At 36.7% G+C, this 18,759-nt stretch overlaps 1 protein-coding gene across 10 annotated transcripts; it reads right to left on the bottom strand.

The window, feature by feature from the left end:
• Positions 1-3,796: 3,796 nt before the first annotated feature.
• LOC103422648 (putative disease resistance protein RGA3) lies at positions 3,797-18,214 on the bottom strand. Of its 10 annotated transcripts, XM_070807595.1 has the most exons (19): positions 17,872-18,214; positions 16,834-17,783; positions 10,282-13,066; positions 10,042-10,119; positions 9,719-9,785; positions 9,332-9,583; positions 9,147-9,220; positions 8,943-9,012; positions 7,838-8,250; positions 7,668-7,760; positions 6,928-7,067; positions 6,569-6,654; positions 6,350-6,463; positions 5,725-5,847; positions 5,488-5,578; positions 5,322-5,415; positions 5,032-5,220; positions 4,460-4,832; positions 3,797-4,246 (listed from the first exon to the last, which is right to left on the bottom strand). In XM_070807595.1, the coding sequence occupies exons 1-4, from the start codon at positions 18,044-18,046 to the stop codon at positions 10,091-10,093; spliced, it is 3,939 nt and encodes a 1,312-aa protein (XP_070663696.1). In that variant the 5' UTR covers positions 18,047-18,214; the 3' UTR covers positions 3,797-4,246; positions 4,460-4,832; positions 5,032-5,220; positions 5,322-5,415; positions 5,488-5,578; positions 5,725-5,847; positions 6,350-6,463; positions 6,569-6,654; positions 6,928-7,067; positions 7,668-7,760; positions 7,838-8,250; positions 8,943-9,012; positions 9,147-9,220; positions 9,332-9,583; positions 9,719-9,785; positions 10,042-10,090. The 10 variants fall into 10 exon arrangements, with proteins under 10 accessions (XP_070663696.1, XP_070663695.1, XP_070663693.1 ...); XM_070807594.1 differs by lacking the exon at positions 6,928-7,067; XM_070807592.1 differs by lacking the exons at positions 6,928-7,067; positions 7,668-7,760 and having other exon boundaries at positions 9,332-9,375; positions 9,455-9,583.
• Between the last annotated feature and the right edge of the window lie 545 nt (positions 18,215-18,759).

The raw sequence follows: 18,759 nt of genomic DNA, 5'->3' as shown, positions 1-18,759 counted from the left end.
ATGAGGATAAAGCGAAGTCTTCGAGTACTCCTATGGTCGTTCGTACGCTAGATGCAAAGCGAGATCCCTTCCGTCCGAAGGAGGATGATGAAGAGATTTTAGAGCCTGAAGTTCCTTATCTAAGTGCGATAGGCGCTTTATTGTACTTAGCTCAATGCACTAGACCCGACATCTCCTTCGCTGTTAATCTTTTGGCAAGATACAGCAATGCACCAACACGCAGACATTGGACTGGCGTGAAAGACATCTTCCGTTACCTTAAGGGTACTACGGATTTGGGCTTATTCTATCCCTACGAATCTTCGAGTGATGCCGCACCCTATGCTCATCAGGTTGATTCTCGCCTTGTTGGTTATGCCGACGCTGGATACTTATCTGATCCGCACAAGGCGCGTTCTCAAACGGGTTATGTCTTTACCGTTGGAGGCACCGCAATATCTTGGAGGTCAACTAAACAGACCTTAGTTGCCACTTCGTCTAACCATGCTGAAATTCTCGCCTTACATGAAGCAACTCGGGAATGCTTTTGGTTGAGAGCAGTAGTGGGCCATATTCGAAGCTCCTGTGATCTTCATCCCGCCGTTAATGCCCCGACGACGATTTTTGAAGACAACGCAGCTTGCATCGAACAGCTCAAGAAGGGTTACATCAAAGGAGACAACACCAAGCATATTGCGCCGAAGTTCTTCTTTACACATCAACAACAAGAGCATCAGAAGATTGAAGTCACGCAAATCCGATCACAAGACAATCTGGCCGACCTCTTCACCAAATCACTACCGAAGGCGACGTTTCAGAAGCTTGTTCATGGAATTGGTATGCGTAAACTTTCTGAGTTGTAACTTTGCTATTTCTCTGTGGAATTATGTCAAACTCAGGGGGAGTATCTTCTAGATACTTGCTTGATCTTAATGTACTCTTTTTCCCTACGATTAGGAGCATTTTTCCCACTGGGTTTTTGCTACCTAACTAGGTTTTAACGAGGCACCCACCTTGGGCTGGTCATATCCCTGATGACGTCCTGTAGACATTTCTTTTGACTTTGCATTTCTCACGCATTTTTCCTTAGACTATGGATTTTGTCCCTACTTGGGTTTTTGCCATAGCCTTAGGGTTTTTTTAGTGAGACTTACTACTTATGCAAGTTCCTACCTTATTGAGAATAAGCGTTGTTCCTTGGAATCAATGCCGACGAGTCGACTTCCTCAACTTCTGCATGATGCTGAATCTACCTTGAGTATTTACCCACTCAAGGGGGAGTGTTGTAAACATTCCTAGTTTAAGTATGATTGTGTAAATCCTAGATAAGATTTGATTCTAGTTATCCTTTCCTATTGCAACTTGTATTATTTGGAGGAGAAGGAATATCTTCTCTCCCTTTACTACTATAAATAAAGGCACAATGTAGGAGGGATAACAACACACACATTCCCCTACAATTCTACAAACACACATCTCTCTCCTCTCTCTCTCTGCCGCCGGCCCTAGTCCCTCTGTCAGATAAAATAGACCACAACAATCATGTCTTCATAAAGCATATTTTTAAATTTTGCATTTATGTACTATTATAATTTGGTAAAGAAATCTTTTTACAAATTCAATAACATTAAGTTTCATCAATTTGAAATTCGTCAGGGTTTACTAAATTGATTACTAAATCAACAAGTAATTAACCTAATATAATACGACTGTTTAGCAGCAATATTGAATGGCTAAAGCAGCATGGGCATAAGTAATATGAAGGGTCAATTAATTGGGACCAACATAAATATTGAATGGCTAAGAATTAAACCAAAGATTTATAGTTTGTTTTGAAATGCAAGGCTGCTATTGTCAGGAGCCAAACCAACGACCGATCAGGAAGCTAACTTAGTTAGCTTATGTTCCAAAGCTACAAGAGCCAAGTGATTATAGTCTGATAGAGAGTGTGGCATTGGCATTACAATCCCTTTTTTTTTATGGCTTTTATCTTTTTCTTGCACAACAAAATTCAACTCTCATTTTAGCTTCAATCCTCTAACGTCGGATATTTTCACATCGCTACAGTGTTATCCAATCATCTTGTATTATACCGCATTTATTTATCTTATTTGGTCTCCCTCTATAACGGATTGAAATAGATAACTCACTATATTTAAAGTTATGTTGAAGAAAGAAACAAAATAAATGCATCCAACTTGAAGGAAGAAAATTGAGGAATTATTGTTTTAAGTAAGAAAAAATTAGTATCCGGTCCCTAGTTCTTACTGTTTATTGACTAAGACCTTATTAGTTCTCAAATTTTGATTCAAGTCCCTAGCATTAATGTGATAATGAATTTACATGTTTATTATATAATTTTTAATATAAAAATTAGTAATTAATTTAGGGTTTAATACTCACACCTCTATTAAACTTCTAATTAATTTTCAATTCAAACATTTCCAAAATAATAAAAAATTAAATTAAATTAAGTTTGTACCTATTAGTTTTTTTTTATATAAAAAGATTCTCAATTTTTTAATCTTAAATGTACCCATTCATATAATTTTTCAATTTTTTTAATCTTAAATGTACCCATTCTCAAATATATCAATTTGTTATATGTAAAATGTACCCTTTTTTTAATATAAAATCCTTTCAAAATTTTTAATCCATGTTTAAACTTATATGGGTACATTTTTTTTCGTTGATTTGAGAATGTATCCATGTTTTGGTACAATAACTTTTTTTGTTAATTTTGGTTAATGTACCCATACATATATGTACACACACACACAATATAATAGAGAGTATAATTTATATTTTATTATTTTTAATCCCATAAAATATGGGTTTTATTTAAAATCTCATTAATATAAACAATTACAAATTTCAATTTTTAATTTTTAATTTAAAAAATATAGTAACTTACATTATTACATTAATGTCAGGGACCTCAATAAAAAACTAAAAACTAACAAGGTTTCAATCAAAGAATATTGATAGCTAGGGACCGCATCCAAAGTGTCCTTTAGGGTGCGTTTGGTACGCAGACGGAACGGAACGGAACGGGACGGGACGGGATGGAACGGGACGGGACAGGACGGAACGAAGGTGTAATTTTTGAAAAAGACATGGGGTATATTTGTCTTAAAATGGTAAAACATTGCGTTCCACAAACGTGGAACAAACCCGTTCCAGGGGGGAGGTGGAACGCAAAAACACTCAAAATCTGTCCAGTGGAACAGCCCGTTCCACCCATTTTTGGCGCACCAAACGCGGGACGGAACGCCTCGTCCCGTTCCGTCCCGTCCCATCCCACGTACCAAACGCACCCTTAAGTAAAGAAACTTATTCATCCTCATATTCATCTTTGTCTACTTTTATTATAAACGTTGGTAGGTGAATTATTTCCTATATTTTCATGCTAATTATTTCTAGGTTTTGTTAAAGAATTAATTTCAAAATAGCCTTTTTACTTTACTTTTCTCAATTTCAGCTATGATGTGCACTTACAACATTTTTTTTGTGATAAATTGACTTTTCGGAGGAATTTTTTTGCAAGGCCAAGCGTAGAAGGAAGCTATACGTTTTTGGAAAAATTCCTTTCTTTTGTGGCCTCTTAACAGTTTAAGGGCCACACTTTTCTATCTGCTGCTAGACCATGCATGGACAATTTACAAGTATTTTTTTTAGAAGAGGTACGATATTCATTGATATGAGAAAGAATACGTACACATAGTAGGATAGGGTGCATTTTACTGGGCCTCGATAAAAACCTTGCTAGGGATTTCAACCCAGTCGAAGGGAAAAAGAGTGTCCCACACCACGAAAATATAAAACTTAACTATCCTCTATCAAAAGGTCAGCGATTACATCAGGAGATTCCTCGAACCAAACTCGTTGCTGTTCTAGAGTGAGCCCCAATTGCGCCAATCTGTGAGCAACCTTGTTTGTCTCCCTGCGAGCATGCTTGAGTTTGGTTTGTGGAGTGGAGCGCAGGAAGTAGCGCTCCTCATTTACTATACCATCCATCAACGACATGTCATCTTAGATTTAGCGCAGCAAGGACCAACGCTGCATCTTCTTCAAGTTCCACCAGTTCCTTGTTTAACTCTTGCACCAGCAAGATTGCGACACATGCTGCCTCTATTTCTGCCAACAACGGTGAAGAGATGCCGTCCAGTTTCATCGCCAGCGCCGCCACAAACTGACCCGTGTCGTTTCTTAGCACCACTCCAATTCCCCCTCTACATCTTCCTGTTCCTTCCATGCCCCATCAAAACTGCAATTTACGAGTATTAGATGTCATAAGAAGATGAACAATCTTTTTTTTAATCAAACACCAACATAATGTCGATTCCAGCATTGATATCATGGAGAAATATTGTTGCGAACATATTAATGAAAAATGAAAATGAGAGAGCGAGAAAGGATGACCCAACATAACGTCGAAAAGCCATTAAAAACAGAAAATGAAAGAGCGAGAAACAATGACCTCAGCTCAAACCAACTTTGAATCTCAAGTGAGAAACGATCAACGCAGAAGAAAGCCCTTGTAATAATTCACCATCCAGAGATTCACCAATTCACCGATGGAAACTTAGTCTGCTTGAGAAGAGCTAACTTGTACTTCAACCGGTATATCAATATTCTACCGAATGCATACTGGTCTATTATCTTAGCTGAAACCCTAATCAGCATCCAAGGTATTGTAAATGGAGGATCGGCATTGAATGAAATTTATGTCACAAACTGTTACTGTTTGACAAAGGCTTCTGCGGAATCCCAAGTCAAATCGCTCCTCCGAGGAATTTCCAAAGAAGTCAAAGACTGCATCTGCTTTTTGAAATTCTTCTTCAGCTGTGTATCTGAAATTGAAGTTTTAAGAGATGAAGGGAACATGTTTATCATTTAATTGCATAAAAATTTGACATATATGACTAGCAAGGATTATACTCAACTCATGCTAATAACCTTTCTATCAAATTTGAAGTATAATCTGCGATACCAAGAAGGTGGGAAATATGGAAGCACTCTTATTTTGTTCATATAGTAAAAGTAAGTTACCCGCTTTGGGTTACGATACACTTCATTCCAATAAATTCAGTTGCTGCAAGGCCCATGCCCATGCCGCTTTTGGCTCCCATACACTTCATTCCATAAACCTTGGGGTAGAGAATGCACATATGTTTGTAGGAGTAAGTAACTTGTTTTCAGCTTGAATTTTCTGCTTAAAATAGGGAGACTACTTCATATCTGCAGCGCACATTTTATTATAAGTACGATTAATTCTCAGCTATAAAAATGTTAATCCTTCATAAGGGCATAAGAAAGTGGCTCAAAGAAGACAGTGTTACCTTCACAGCTCGAAGAACTCTGTAAAATACTATGGTGTTGAGACAATGATGAGTAAACACCATCAGGAAGAGACCCAAAGTACCCACTATGGACCTACAACAACATCGTTATAATCAGGGCATTCCATGTAAAATAATTTACTATGTTAGAAGCAACAGAGCAAACCTTGTTTTGCAACACAAATGACTCTTACGACATCGTTATCATCAAGGCATAATGACTAATAAGTTCACGGTGAATATGAAACGGAGAAAACCTGAAAAATGAAAAAATATACGGATGTGCTTAGATTGTTCAATGTAAAAGAGAAGGAGAATAGCACACCTTATAATGTAGGTTATATTTTAAAAGGAGCATGAGAGAGTCTTTAAGAGAGCAAGTGAAGAGAGAGAGAGAAGTTACAACTAGGGTAGTAAAATAGTTGTTTCAAATCTCAAGCTGTCCCTCTATTCAACAGCTGGCTGCTTCTTGCACTCTCCTTTCACAGTAATGCAGGGCACAAAGGACGCCAGGAAGCCCGAGCTTCTAAAGATCCACACAACACAAAAAATAAACTGAATTCAAATCTTGTGCAAACTCATAAGGATGCATTTTAATATGATGACGAGTATCAAACAAAGGATATTGATCCAGTTGTAATCGACAAGATAAAAGATTACCAATTTGTATCCAAATTAAGATTTGATGATAAGGAAACACGATTGAAGTTGAAGAATGATATTGATCTGTTGGAATTAATGCACTACCCTAAATGTTAAGACTCTAGACATTCCCAAGAACAATTCATGCACTACCCTAAATGTTAAGACTCTAGACATTCCCAAGAACAATTCATGCACTACCCTAAATGTTAAGACTCTAGACATTCCCAAGAACAATTATTCTAGATTCATTGTTCCTAGCCTATGTCTGTTAAGTTATCTAGGAAGAACTCTCTAGTTAGAACTCTCTAGTACTTTGTATTCACTATATATATAGCCTTTGACATATAATTTTGTATCAAGAGAAATACAATAAGAAGTAATACAAGAGCTCTGCTGTAGCAACTCAGATTTCCCATAAACTTGTTAAGTATTTCCATCCCTCTACACTTCCTACACGATCCACGCATGAGTTTTGGTTGAAATCCCAATTCTGCATACTGCATGTACAAAGATAACACCAAAACAACTTAAGAACAAATATACACAACAAATTTCAAGTTTTCAACTGATAGTACAGTGTTTGGAATTGAAGATTCATTTACCTGATCAATAGTGTGGGTACACTCTGTTCGTCAAGTTACTCGAGGTTTCAATCACAGAGACAAAAGTCAACTGAATTCAAATCTCTCTGCATACAATTTAAATATCTGTTAACAATTATTTGTAATCATAAAAATCTCAGTCCAAAATCTTTATAAGAATAATAACTATTTATTTTATGGAAGATTCAAAGACAAAGCAATTCCAGTTATTTTGCCCACTTTCCTCATTATGCAAGAATCAGATGAATAAGGAAAGTGCTACAATTTTCATCAGGATAAAAAGTCATTAGTCCGTAATTTTAATCTCATTCGAACACACCAACAACAATATCACTCTCGATAATTGCATTTCAACTAACTTTCTCACTGAATCCCGAAAGTCCCAAAATCTTGAATGTTCTGCTAGGAAAGACACAAAAATCAACAGTAATATCACTCTCGATAATTTCAGCAATAAGATGGGTACTCAACAGTGCATCAAGTTACTGGGCGATATCAACTGCAGACACAAAATCAATAGTATTCAAATCACTGTGCATACAATTCAGATTTTACAAGTAGCCCCAAAACTATTAGTCCAAACTTCATAAGAAAGCAATTACAACAGTTCCATATATTATATCAACATTGTTATCGTGAATACAAGTCTTGATTTGCTCATTGTGCAGGAACCAACGGAATAAGCGAACTGCAAGAGATTGATGCAACAAATATGATAAATCTACCACTACTGCTGTGATCAGGATTAAAATTGAAGAGCTGATAATTTTAAGATAACAATCTGCCCAGAAGAAAAATTCCACTTAAAAAGTTTTGGAGCAAAACAATGCGACTCAGAATGAGAACTAGTCTGGGCCTGTGTAACTAAAATGGATCGACTGATGGTTGAACAACCAAATCCTCTTAGATTTCAATGTATTTCTCAATAATGTAAGGCAATTCAGAAATTACATGCTAGCTTGAAAAGGATTGTAAGGCAAGTAGATTACTGAACAAGGTAGTATGAGAATTTAGCAAGCAATCGATGAAACAAGGACGAAACAATATCTAAACCAACAAACACTACTTTTCGGGAAAAACATATCTTGTGCATCAGTACCTGGACTCTGTTTGCACCTACAGCACTACATTGTTCCAGTTGAGTAAGAGTGTCATGAAAAATGCCAAGGGATGCTAAAAGAGTTATATATGCCTATTGGAAACACAACATATATAGTAAGTCGACTTAATTACTAGAAGAGCAAAGGAGATGGAGTTTGAAAAACTTACATTGCTTAACTCACTGCGACAGTAAACTGCGGACGCATTGCATAACTTCGGCAGAGGGTTGATTCATCAAATTCTTATAATTCGTAATCCCAGCTCTATAAGGGATGTAAGGTCACCCAACAAGTCTGGTTAAGCCTCCACTCCCTCAAGTGGTTGATACATAAAGCAGTTAACGAAGTGAAGTGTTTAATTTGGTGAGACAGAGACTTGAGCTTTGGCCACCCTTTAAAATGTAACGATTCAAGCTACCATGATCAACCTTGAACATCAGGAATGGAATTGAGCTCTTCCCCGAAACCACCTAAGGTGAAGTTTATCCATTTCGGGTTTGTAGACCTTTCCGTGATTTCTTAAATTCGCCAAATTATAAAATCCCTAACTGAGCATTGCAACTGATGTTCTTTACCCAATTTCTGCAATAATGCAGGTATTTGACAGTTCATCAAGTTACCCAAGGGATATGAAATAACGATTAAATTGTCAACTGAATTCAAATCACTGTTCATACAATTAAAAAATATGTTAAAAAATCACAAGTAAACATAAAAATATCAGCCCAAAATCTTTGTAAGAATAATAACAGACGGAAAGCAATTGCAGTAAATCTATATTATAAAAAAGGTCGTACCCAGTGCACAAGGCTCCCGCTTTACGCAGGGTCTGGGAGAGGTGAATGTCGGCTAGCCTTACCCCCATTTATGGAGAGGCTGCTCCCAAGTCTCGAACCCGAGACCTACCGCTCATGGGCGAAGGCACTTGCCATCGCACCAAGTGCGACCTCTAGTAAATCTATATTATACTATATGAAAATGGTTTTACATGATCACAAATCTTGGCATTACTGTTCCAGGTTTCTAACAAGATTTGAATACCATGAAAGGGTTATTAAGCTAGTGGTTCAGCAATCCTACAGATGAACTAAAGAAACTTAACATATCGGATTGATGTTGCCAGAACTAAGAAAGATACATGTGAAGGAGAATGGCCACATGGTACCAAAAAGAGAGGATGGCTAGCTTGGTAAGGATTAAGGAGTATAACTTAAGGTATACTATAGAAAAAAATGAAGGTAGAGCGAGAAATTTAATATATTGTGCATTAGTACCTGGACCAAGTTTGCACTTACTGAGCATCCTGAAAAACACCACAGCATGCCAAAAGAAATATAGATGCCACTAGAAAACACAACATATATAGTAAGTCAACAGTACAATGCAATGATCAATTAGAAGAGAAGGGAAGAGGAGGTGCGGGAAACTTAACATATATAGTAAATCTTTTGTTCATATAGTAAAAGTAAGTTACCCACTTTTGGTTACGATACACTTCATTCCAGCTTTGGCTGCTGCAAAGCCTATGCTGATGTCCTCCACCACAACACAACTGCAGAAAAAGGAAAGACGTTATTTTTACACACTCTCATCCCCAATAAAGTGTACAGAATTTCTTTTGTTCATTAAAGACAGTACTAAGTCCATAGGACATTGCACAAACCTTCCATACATGCAAGCTGGGCTACGCAGTTCCTCAAGTTTTTACTATAATAATGCAGGTTACATTTTAAAAGGAGCATGAGAGAGTCTTTTAGAGAGCAAGTGAAGAGAGAAGGAGAGTTACAAATTAGGGTAGTACAAAAGTTTTTTCACTTCCAATCTCAAGCTCTCCCTCTATTCAACAGCTGGCTGCTTCTTGCACTCTCCTTCCGAACCAATGCAGGGCACAAAGGATGCTGGGAAGCCCAAGCTTCTAAAGATTCACACAACACAAAAAATCAACTGAATTCAAATTTCTGTGAAAACTCGTAAGGATGAATTTCAATTTGGCGACAAGTATCAAACAAAGAATATTGATCCAGTTGTAGTCGACAAGATAAAAGATTACCAATTTGTATCCAAATTAAGATTTGATGATATTGATCCACGCATGCGTTTTGATCGAAATCCCAATTCTGCATGTACAAAGATAACACCAAAACAACTTAAGAACAAATATAAACAACAAATTTCAAGTTTTCAACCGATAGTAAAATGTTTGGAACCAATGGAATAAGCAAACTGCAAGAGATGGAAGCAACAAATGCGATAAATCTTCCACTGCCATTGTGATCAGGATAAAAAGTTATTAGCATGCAATGGCAAAAAGGATGAAATCATGAAACAAAATCTAAAACAACAAACACCACATTTCTGGAAAAACATCATTACCTGGACTCTGCTTGTACCTACTGCACTACATCGTTCCAGTTGCGTAGTTTCAATCCAAGTATTGTCTCAGACCTCGTACTGATCATTTAAAAGAAGAGGGAGAAGGATAAAGAAATTATGTTATACTAGTTTAAATTTGAGTGTAGTACTACTGGAGACACGGAATAAAAGAACAAAAGAGATTAACATATAATATATACAACTCTTAGGATATTTGATTTCAATAATTTCAAAACTTACTTGTGATATCTGGAATGTGAGAAATCTTAGGCCAATCTGTGCCGCTGTCCCTCCTGCATCTTTCCTCTAAAAGGGGATGACATCTAGAAATCCATAGTTTTTGTAATTTGGTGAGGCGTTGCATAGCTTGGACACTTGGTAAATTCTTCAGATTCTTGCAATTCGAAATCTCCAGCCACGTAAGGGATGTAAGGCTACCCAACCATTCTGGCAAAGTCTCCACTCCCTCAAATGACTTTATCCACAAAGATGTTAGATAAGTGAGGTGTTGAATTTGTTGAGGCAGAGACTTGAGCTTAGGCCAACCACTCAAGTATAACCTTGTAAGATGCATTAATGATCCAACTTGAAAATCAGGGAAGGAATCGAGCTCCTCCCAAAACCCACCGATTTCCAAATCACGGAGAGAATTGAGGTTGTCTAAACTTGGAAGAATCTGTAAATTAGGGATATCGACTATTGCCAGCGTCTCAAGAGAGAGTGGGAATTGCAGGCTGCTCACCCAACTTTCTAATCTTTCACAATTTATAATAAACAGTTGTCGAAGGGAGGTCATGGTGCGCAAATCTGAAGTAGATTGTAGACTAATGCACTTCTCCTCCTTCTCAACTCTCCTACTTTTCACACCAAACCATGATAGCTTTGGGCATCCACGTATCTCCAAGTACCCAAGAGAGGGACATTGTTGTGGAAGAGCAGGTATGCTTGATAATTCTCGGCAATCCCTGATCGTTAATATCTGAAGAAAGGCGGTGAGGGATCCACTGCCTTTCATTTCAATTGATGTCAGATTATTGCATTTGTATATATACAATTCCACGGGAGAGGCCCATATACTCAATGGGCCTGATAATCCATTGCAATTCCTTAAACTCACTTCCACGAGAGAAGTGCAGTTCTTTAACCCACTCGGCAGGTGTGACAATCGTCCACAATCTTCAATCTCTAATTCCCGTAGAGATGCCATGCCCTGTGCAATTGGAATCAACTCTAGACTATCACATCCCTTAATAGTCAGTTCCTCAAGGAGCGGGAGCGTGTCTAGCCCATCTGGCAAATGCCTCAGCTTTTTGCACATACGAATAACTAATCTCACAAGAGAACAACAAGATCCAAGTACATTAGAGGTCGTGAGGGACACGCCGCCTTTAATTTCAATTGATGTCAGATTATCGCACCCATGTACACTCAATTCCACGAGAGAGGCACATATACTCAATGGGGCAGATAATCCATGGCATTTTGAAATAACCAACTCGCGAAGAGAGGTGCAGTAGTCTAACCCACTCGGTAGGCCTGACAGTCTTTCACAATCTTCAATCTTTAATGTTTGTAGAGATGCCATGTCCTGTGTAATCGGAATCGACTTTAGACTAGGACATTTTGATATATGCATGTACGTAAGGCCCTGTGTAATTGGAATCAACTCTAGAGTAGAACATTCTGATATATTCATGTACTTAAGGAGAGGGAATGCGTGTAACCCATCCGGCAAATGCCTTAGCTTTCCACAATTTTCAATAACCAATCTCTCAAGAGAATTGCAGAACTCAGCGCCAACATATTTCAAGTTAGCCATCCACGATGGAAACTTATCGCCCATGAAGTTTACAATACTTAAGCTCTGTAACTTAGGATGCGGTCGTAAGCCTTCCAATACATCGTTGTCCTCATTGTTGTCAATTATTGACCTATCTCCACTCCATTTGAATGTCAAATGGCATACTTTCGTCTTTTCTTCTAATTTAGCTTTCTCTGCTTCTTCTCTGTTCTCTACGTGCTCCAGATCACGAATGATTAATTTACCTCTCAATTGATTCAAGCCAGCCAACTCTTCGATTTGACGACCAATCTCATTACCCACTAAAAAGTAAGGTAATGTTTGAAGACAAGTCAACTGCCTTATCCCTTGTGGGAGTTTCGTACTCACACCAAAATGAATATGCCTTAGGTTGATCAAGTTTAGCAGTTCTTTTGGAAACTCTTTAAGGGCACATTTCGTTGCTCTTAACGTCTGAAGGTTATAGAGCTTGCCTATAGACTTAGGGAGTGCTTCGAATCTTGTTTTGGAAATGTCAAGATACCTCAAATGTTTCAACCTACCAATTGAATCTGGAAATTCTTTAATATTAGGATTACTAAATTTGAAGACGCGTAAAGCTTTGAACCGTAGATGAATGTTAGTAGGAACTTCATCGTCGTCCAAAAACAGTGACCGCAATTTTCCAGCACTTTTTTTTGGAATTGTTTCTAGTTTAGAAGTAGAAACCCGAGCAACATGTCGAACCTCAAGTGTATTATCTATGACACTTGAGTCACTCGTCAAGCTTTCGGATTTGTATACAATTTCTGCAAGATCATGCACAAGATCGTGCATCTTGCATTCCTGAACAATGCCATAACGATCCATTATAACATCTTGAAATAAAGAGCTCTGCAATAGAATATCAAAATATTCATTGCCTATGTCCTCCATATTTTTACTTTCACCAGTCGAGTCATTGCCTTTAATCTTCATATCTTTACTTTCACCAGGCGAATGGTGGAGTAGTCCTTGAGCCATCCAAAGTTGAACCAAGATATCTCTTTGAATTTTTGAATCTTTCTCAAACATTGAGCAATATGCAAAACATTGCTTCAATGATGATGATCCTAAGTTGTCAAAACTCAACTTCAAGATTGACATAATTTTATCTTCTTTTGATAGGTTGGCCCATATTCTATTGTTTTTAAATGACGACCAATCTTCAATACTTTTTCTAGTCTGCAAGATGCCTCCCAAAACCTGTTGATTGGATTAGTGAGTTTCCTGTCAAATATCATTAAATAGATTACTTATGACTACAATGATTTTTTGGATCTATGTGAAGTGCAACAATGTTCTCCACCGTATTCTTTTTATCAGATGAAAAAAAAAAGGAAGAGTTTGTAACTAGATTAACTTAATGCAACTGACTTAAGCCACTTAACTAATTTAATGATTATAACTAGATTGGTATCTTCTGGAGAGGTTCACCGCCAAGTAGTGACCCAATTCAATAATACATCGCCATGTGCTTGCACATGGCAATAGATTGTTCGATAAGAAAAGCTACGTGGTTGTGATTCTGTTCCATATACGTGCTTCTCCTCTGGAAGACTAATCTATGCAATTTGAAGTTTCCAAATTTGAACACAATTCAATCATTTTGCAAATAATATATCTAAAATTCAATGGGCTTGGAACAGTTTGTTTGCTATCAAAATCAATCAAACTGAAGATCGTTTAGTCATCCATATTTATTGAACAAATTGATGATGTTGGTACCAATTAAAATATCCATGTTTAACATTAGAGAGCACATAGCAAATAGGCAAACATACGGATTACAACCTACGAATATTATTTGATTAACGGAAAAACAAAGAAACTGGATTGCCAAGATGGTTACATGTTGAGTCTCTATTGTGACCAACTTATAGATAAGTGAATAACAAGCATCCAATTATAGTAAACTAAAACCTAATCTCTAAACAAAAGCCTAATTCTAACAGCCCAAATCCTTAACTTATTATTTTCAAACGCTCTCGTCAAACTCATAGTGTTAAACAACATGAGATTGCCAACAAACAGAAGTGAATACAAGATCTGTTAGTCGGACAAACAAGCAAAGTCTGCTACGCGGATAGACAAACAAGCAGACGATCTAATTTATGATCATATACACAACGTCACTTGAGTGACCCTAATTCAAGTACTTGAGCAATCGTTGTGGCAGACCACAATAAATTTCATACAGGCACTACCCGACATCAGCAACAAATGGTTCAAACAGCAGCAACTTCATTACTGGGAACATTTTATCGGCCCAATCCAAGAAAGTGGCCCAACGGAAAGCAACTTATTAATACTTTTTCAACTTTCTGTCTCGATTTTTTTGCCTTTTCTTAATTGAAGCAATACTGGTTTTTTTTTAAATAAAGAAAAACTAACTAAAAGTTAAAAAAAAAATTAATTTTCGTTAAAAATGACAGATAAAAATGTAATGAATAGTATTAGAAGAAAAAGAAAAAATATGGTTTTTGATAAACGTGAACATGAGTGTTTCTTCGTTAAAACACACCCAAAAAAATAATAGCAGCAGCAATACTGGCAGAAGACAAAGTGGGTTTTGCGGCAATAGTGCGATGTGGGTTTGAGGACAGTCGGCAAGACGGTGATAGATCGGGGCTGAAGGTGGGCTCATGCCGCAGTAGATGGTGGGGCGACGGCACGGTAGCTAGCGCGAAGCAAGCAGACTTCGACAGGACACAGAGGTTCAAAGGCGGTCAAGCCGCAAGCAGTGAAGCAGCAGGGTTCGATTGAGCAGTGGTGTAGGCGTGATGCTCAGGCAGATGGCGGCCATGGCAGTGATTTCTGGGTTTCATTCTAATAAGGTGTGGGGTTGGTCAGGCAATCAGCAACGATGCGGATTCTGGTGGGTGTAGCGGTGGGTCTGACGCAGGTATGGTACGGGTTGATGGGTTTAGCAGATCTGGTCAGGCGAGTGCGATTTTGTGCTTGACGGTGGTTCAGGCGGACTGCGAGATGAACAGGCAGCATCAGCAGCAGGTTTGTGGTTCGATGCGGTGGTGGGAGTCGATTTCAGACAACAACAACAGGAGGCAAGCGCAACGCGGCTCCAGCGCCTCACGGCTCTGGCTTCAGCATTCCAACAAATTTCAGCGGCTCCCGTTGTTAACAATTTTTTATTATAAATGCCCCATATTTTGTGTGTGAAAATAACGTTTTATTTTTATTTGAAAAGGAAGAAAAAAAGAATGTGGATTAGAGAGAGAAGTCTTCTTTTTTATATTTTATTTTTTAAAATTAGAGGATGTTAGGATAACTTTTAGGTGAGGCTTTGAAAAAAAATGTGTAAAATTTAGTTTGTGTGAATTTACTTTATTAGTTGCGATTTTGTTTTGTAGCAGAAGATAAAATTGTTGTTTTGTCCAATTTAGTTGACAAAAAAGATTTTATTAACGTAGTTTTGATAAAGAGTCATTTTGGTTTTATAAAATTTAACCCAATTCAAATAATATTTTTATAATATAAAAATTACTTAAAAATTCATAATAGAGTAATGTTGGTCTTCACATAGCTGTACCAAAAAATAATGTACCAACGTAATTATTAATATATTATAAGAAATAACTATTGATGTATTTTAAACATGAAATAGATAGATATAATTAGGGGAACTTTAACGAAAAGCACCCGGTACTGTTCACTTTAACGAAAAACCACATTTTTACACTAAAAAGTCAATCCTGGTACTATTCACTTTACCCTTTATTTTGTCCTTATCATTAAAACTCAAAGTTTTCAAGTCATTTTCATTAGTTTTCCTTATAATTAGTATGGGTACATTCACAAGAAATAGGGTTACCAATTAAATAAAAAAAATAGGTAAATGTTAAAAGTCAAAATTATGTGTACAAACTAAAACTAAAAGGAATATTAGTACAAATGAAAAAAAAAATACGAATAATAAATAAAAATATATGAAAAAATTACTAAACAGATATATTGGGAATTAATAAGTTTTTCACTTTTAAAAGGCATACGCTGACTTGTAAATAATTTAATATTCAAATATGACATAGAAAAAAGTCAAGGATCTTAATAAAAAAATAAGAAAAAAAATTTCAATTAATGAGAGAAAAATGAAGAATAAGAACATAATTTATCCAACGACAAATTCAAACAATCTAAACCCAGACAAACGAATAAACGGAGAAGACAGACTCAAAAGCCTTGCCACAAATGAGAAGTCAGTGGCGTGTTTAGGTACAAATGGAAATCCATATGAGTTAACAACACTCAAAATTATATTTCGTGCTACTTCTCCTAATCATCGGAGGAAGGGGTGGGAGAGGTAGCAATTTAACAAATCAAACTAGTGGGCTCAGAAGTGTTTCAAAAAAAATAAAAAAATAAACTAGTGGGCTCAGGATATGATAAACCACAGATAGACTGTAGGGAGCTAGATACCAGCCAAACCAGATCAAATCCAACCAGGATTAAATCTGCTCTGATACCAAATTGAATATAGAGTGTGCATAATAAACACACGAACAAACAGATTACAAACCGCGAATATTATTTTGATTAGCAGAAAAAAGAAAAAAAAAAATATTGTCGAGACGACTGTACTTAAAGACTACATTGTGACTGACTTATACATCAGTGAAGAACAAGCATCCTATTTATAATAAACTAAACCTTAATTTCTAGACAAAAATCTCATTCTAACGGGCTGTGTTCAAATCCTAAACTTATTATTTTCATATAGTTAATTTATGTAATTTGAAATGAATTTTTTTACTAATGATTATGAAAGTGAATGGTTTTGGTTAAGAAACTTGTATGGTCAAAATACGTTTGTCATAAGGCCTTGTCCTAATTTATAAGGTGGTGAACCTCATGGGTAAATGAAGGTATTGTCCTAATTTACAAATAAAGCTTGTGAAAAAGTAAAAATAAAATGGTGCTAATTGCATGTTATGATATATAATAATAGTACGTACCTTTGCCGCCAATGGAACACCACCACAATTTTTAGCAATCTCTTTTCCAATTTTCTCGAACTCAGGAGCACTGCTAATGGGCCAAGCTTTAGCTTTCATGATGGACCAACATTCATCCGTAGAAAATTCTCCCAATTCATGTCGTGGAAGTAGCTTTTCTGAGATTAATGCTACTTTGTCATTGCGAGTAGTGACAATAATTTTGGATCCCCCAGCAAAATTAAGCTTTGACAAACATTCCATTAAACTATCCCATGTTTCTTGATCTTCGTTCCAAACATCATCAAGTACAAGTAAGAATTTTTTTTTTTCCAACCTTTCTTTAAGGGACACAAGAAGAACATTCTTATTATCTTTCGAAAGGACTGGTGGGGGATTGAGATGTTCTAACATATGGAGCAGAATTAAATTGACGTCGAAAGGGTTCGATACACAAATCCATATTCTAACTTCAAAAGAATTTTGTATCAAATCCTCATTGAAAACCGACTTGGCCAAAGTTGTTTTTCCGAGGCCTCCCATTCCCACAATGGCCATAACCGCAAGATTCTCTTGGTCGTATTTGGAGCCGGTCAAGGTTTTAACTATATTCGACACATCATCTTCCCTTCCAACAATTATTTCATCTTTGCCAATGAGTGAGTCGCTTTGTCTGTCCCATGTAATTCTCTGACGGGTTGCATCTGTATTCCTGGTGGAAACTAGTCCAAGAGGAGATGCTTCAGTCTTGAGATCCACCAAGGATGCATTGATCTTCTGAATTTTACGCGCCATTTGAAGACGAAATGCAAGTGGATTGGAGAGTGAAAAGAAATTCAGAATCTTTCTCTTCATATGGTTTTGGATTTCGACTTTACGCCGATCAACTTCGTACTTGAATTCATCCAAGACATCCTCAGCATCCTCGGCTACGCCTTTGAGTTTCTTCACCCATTCCTCTATTGCAGGAGCTGTTAGAGAATGAAAACAAGTTAAAATACCTAGTCATTGTAGCATGTGTGCGCGAGATTATAAGACAGATTCAAAAATATATACTACCTTGTGGTTTGTCGGCAACATCATTCAATAAAAGTTTAATGTTACCGAATGACTCTTGAAGGTTTCGGAGTTCAGCTTTGAAACCCCATGCTAGACGGAGTTCTTTCTCAGCAAGTGAAAGCACCTTCTTCAGTATTTCCTCCGCAGCAAAAGTAACCACAGCTTCAGCTGCCATTCCTTCAATTCCCTACTCAACTCAGCTCAGCGTGTTTAACTTCTCTCTTCGATGCAAATTACAGTTACAATTCAAGAGCAATGGAAAATGATACGATGATGCCGCTAGGTTTAACTTTTTATAACGTGAAAAAGATGGTGCATCGTCCAAATAATTGATATACATAATAATTGAATGAGATGTTATTCCTATCAGAAACAAATAATTGAGAGGATAGATTTACTTTAGACGTGGCTCCTCTTTGTACACCGATTATGTTTTGCATCAAATTTAGGGAGTTTTAACTAAACATTCATTGATTATGTTTTGCATAAAATTTAGGGAGTTTTAACTAAACATTCATGGTACGGTTCATTTTTAACAAAAAATTATAATTTTACTTTTAACTGTCACTATTCACTATACCTTTAAAAAGAATTTTTCATTAAAAGAATTTTTTTTTTAAAACTTTCCATTAATTTTCATAAAATTCAACATAAAAAACATGGTGCTGCATTCAATAATTGAGGGGTACATTCCTATCAGATAAAATTACTTTTTATAAAGTAATTATCTCCTTCCGATGCTTTGAGTGCTCAAAAGTACTTTTAACACTTCGAGTGCTGGAATCTATACGTGTCTGGTTCATTTGTTCTTTTCAAATCTTACCTTTTACTAAATTGCTTTTTTCTTTAACTTTTTTTCTTGATGTATTTTAGTAAGTAGTGCCCTTA

The sequence above is a fragment of the Malus domestica genome, chromosome 11 (genome assembly GCF_042453785.1).
Source record: "Malus domestica chromosome 11, GDT2T_hap1".
In the NCBI taxonomy this organism is placed as follows: Eukaryota; Viridiplantae; Streptophyta; class Magnoliopsida; order Rosales; family Rosaceae; genus Malus; species Malus domestica.
This window is presented reverse-complemented; position numbering and strand designations above follow the sequence as displayed.

Bases quoted from the DNA above. Each gene is read 5' to 3' on its own strand.
- LOC103422648 (XM_070807595.1), bottom strand. From the start codon at position 18,046: ATGGCAGCTGAAGCTGTGGTTACTTTTGCTGCGGAGGAAATACTGAAG. The intron at 17,784-17,871 runs GTAGTATATATT...ATTCTCTAACAG, and splicing joins TGTTGCCGACAAACCACAAG to CTCCTGCAATAGAGGAATGG. The intron at 13,067-16,833 runs GTACGTACTATT...TCCAATCAACAG, and splicing joins GTGTTCCATTGGCGGCAAAG to GTTTTGGGAGGCATCTTGCA.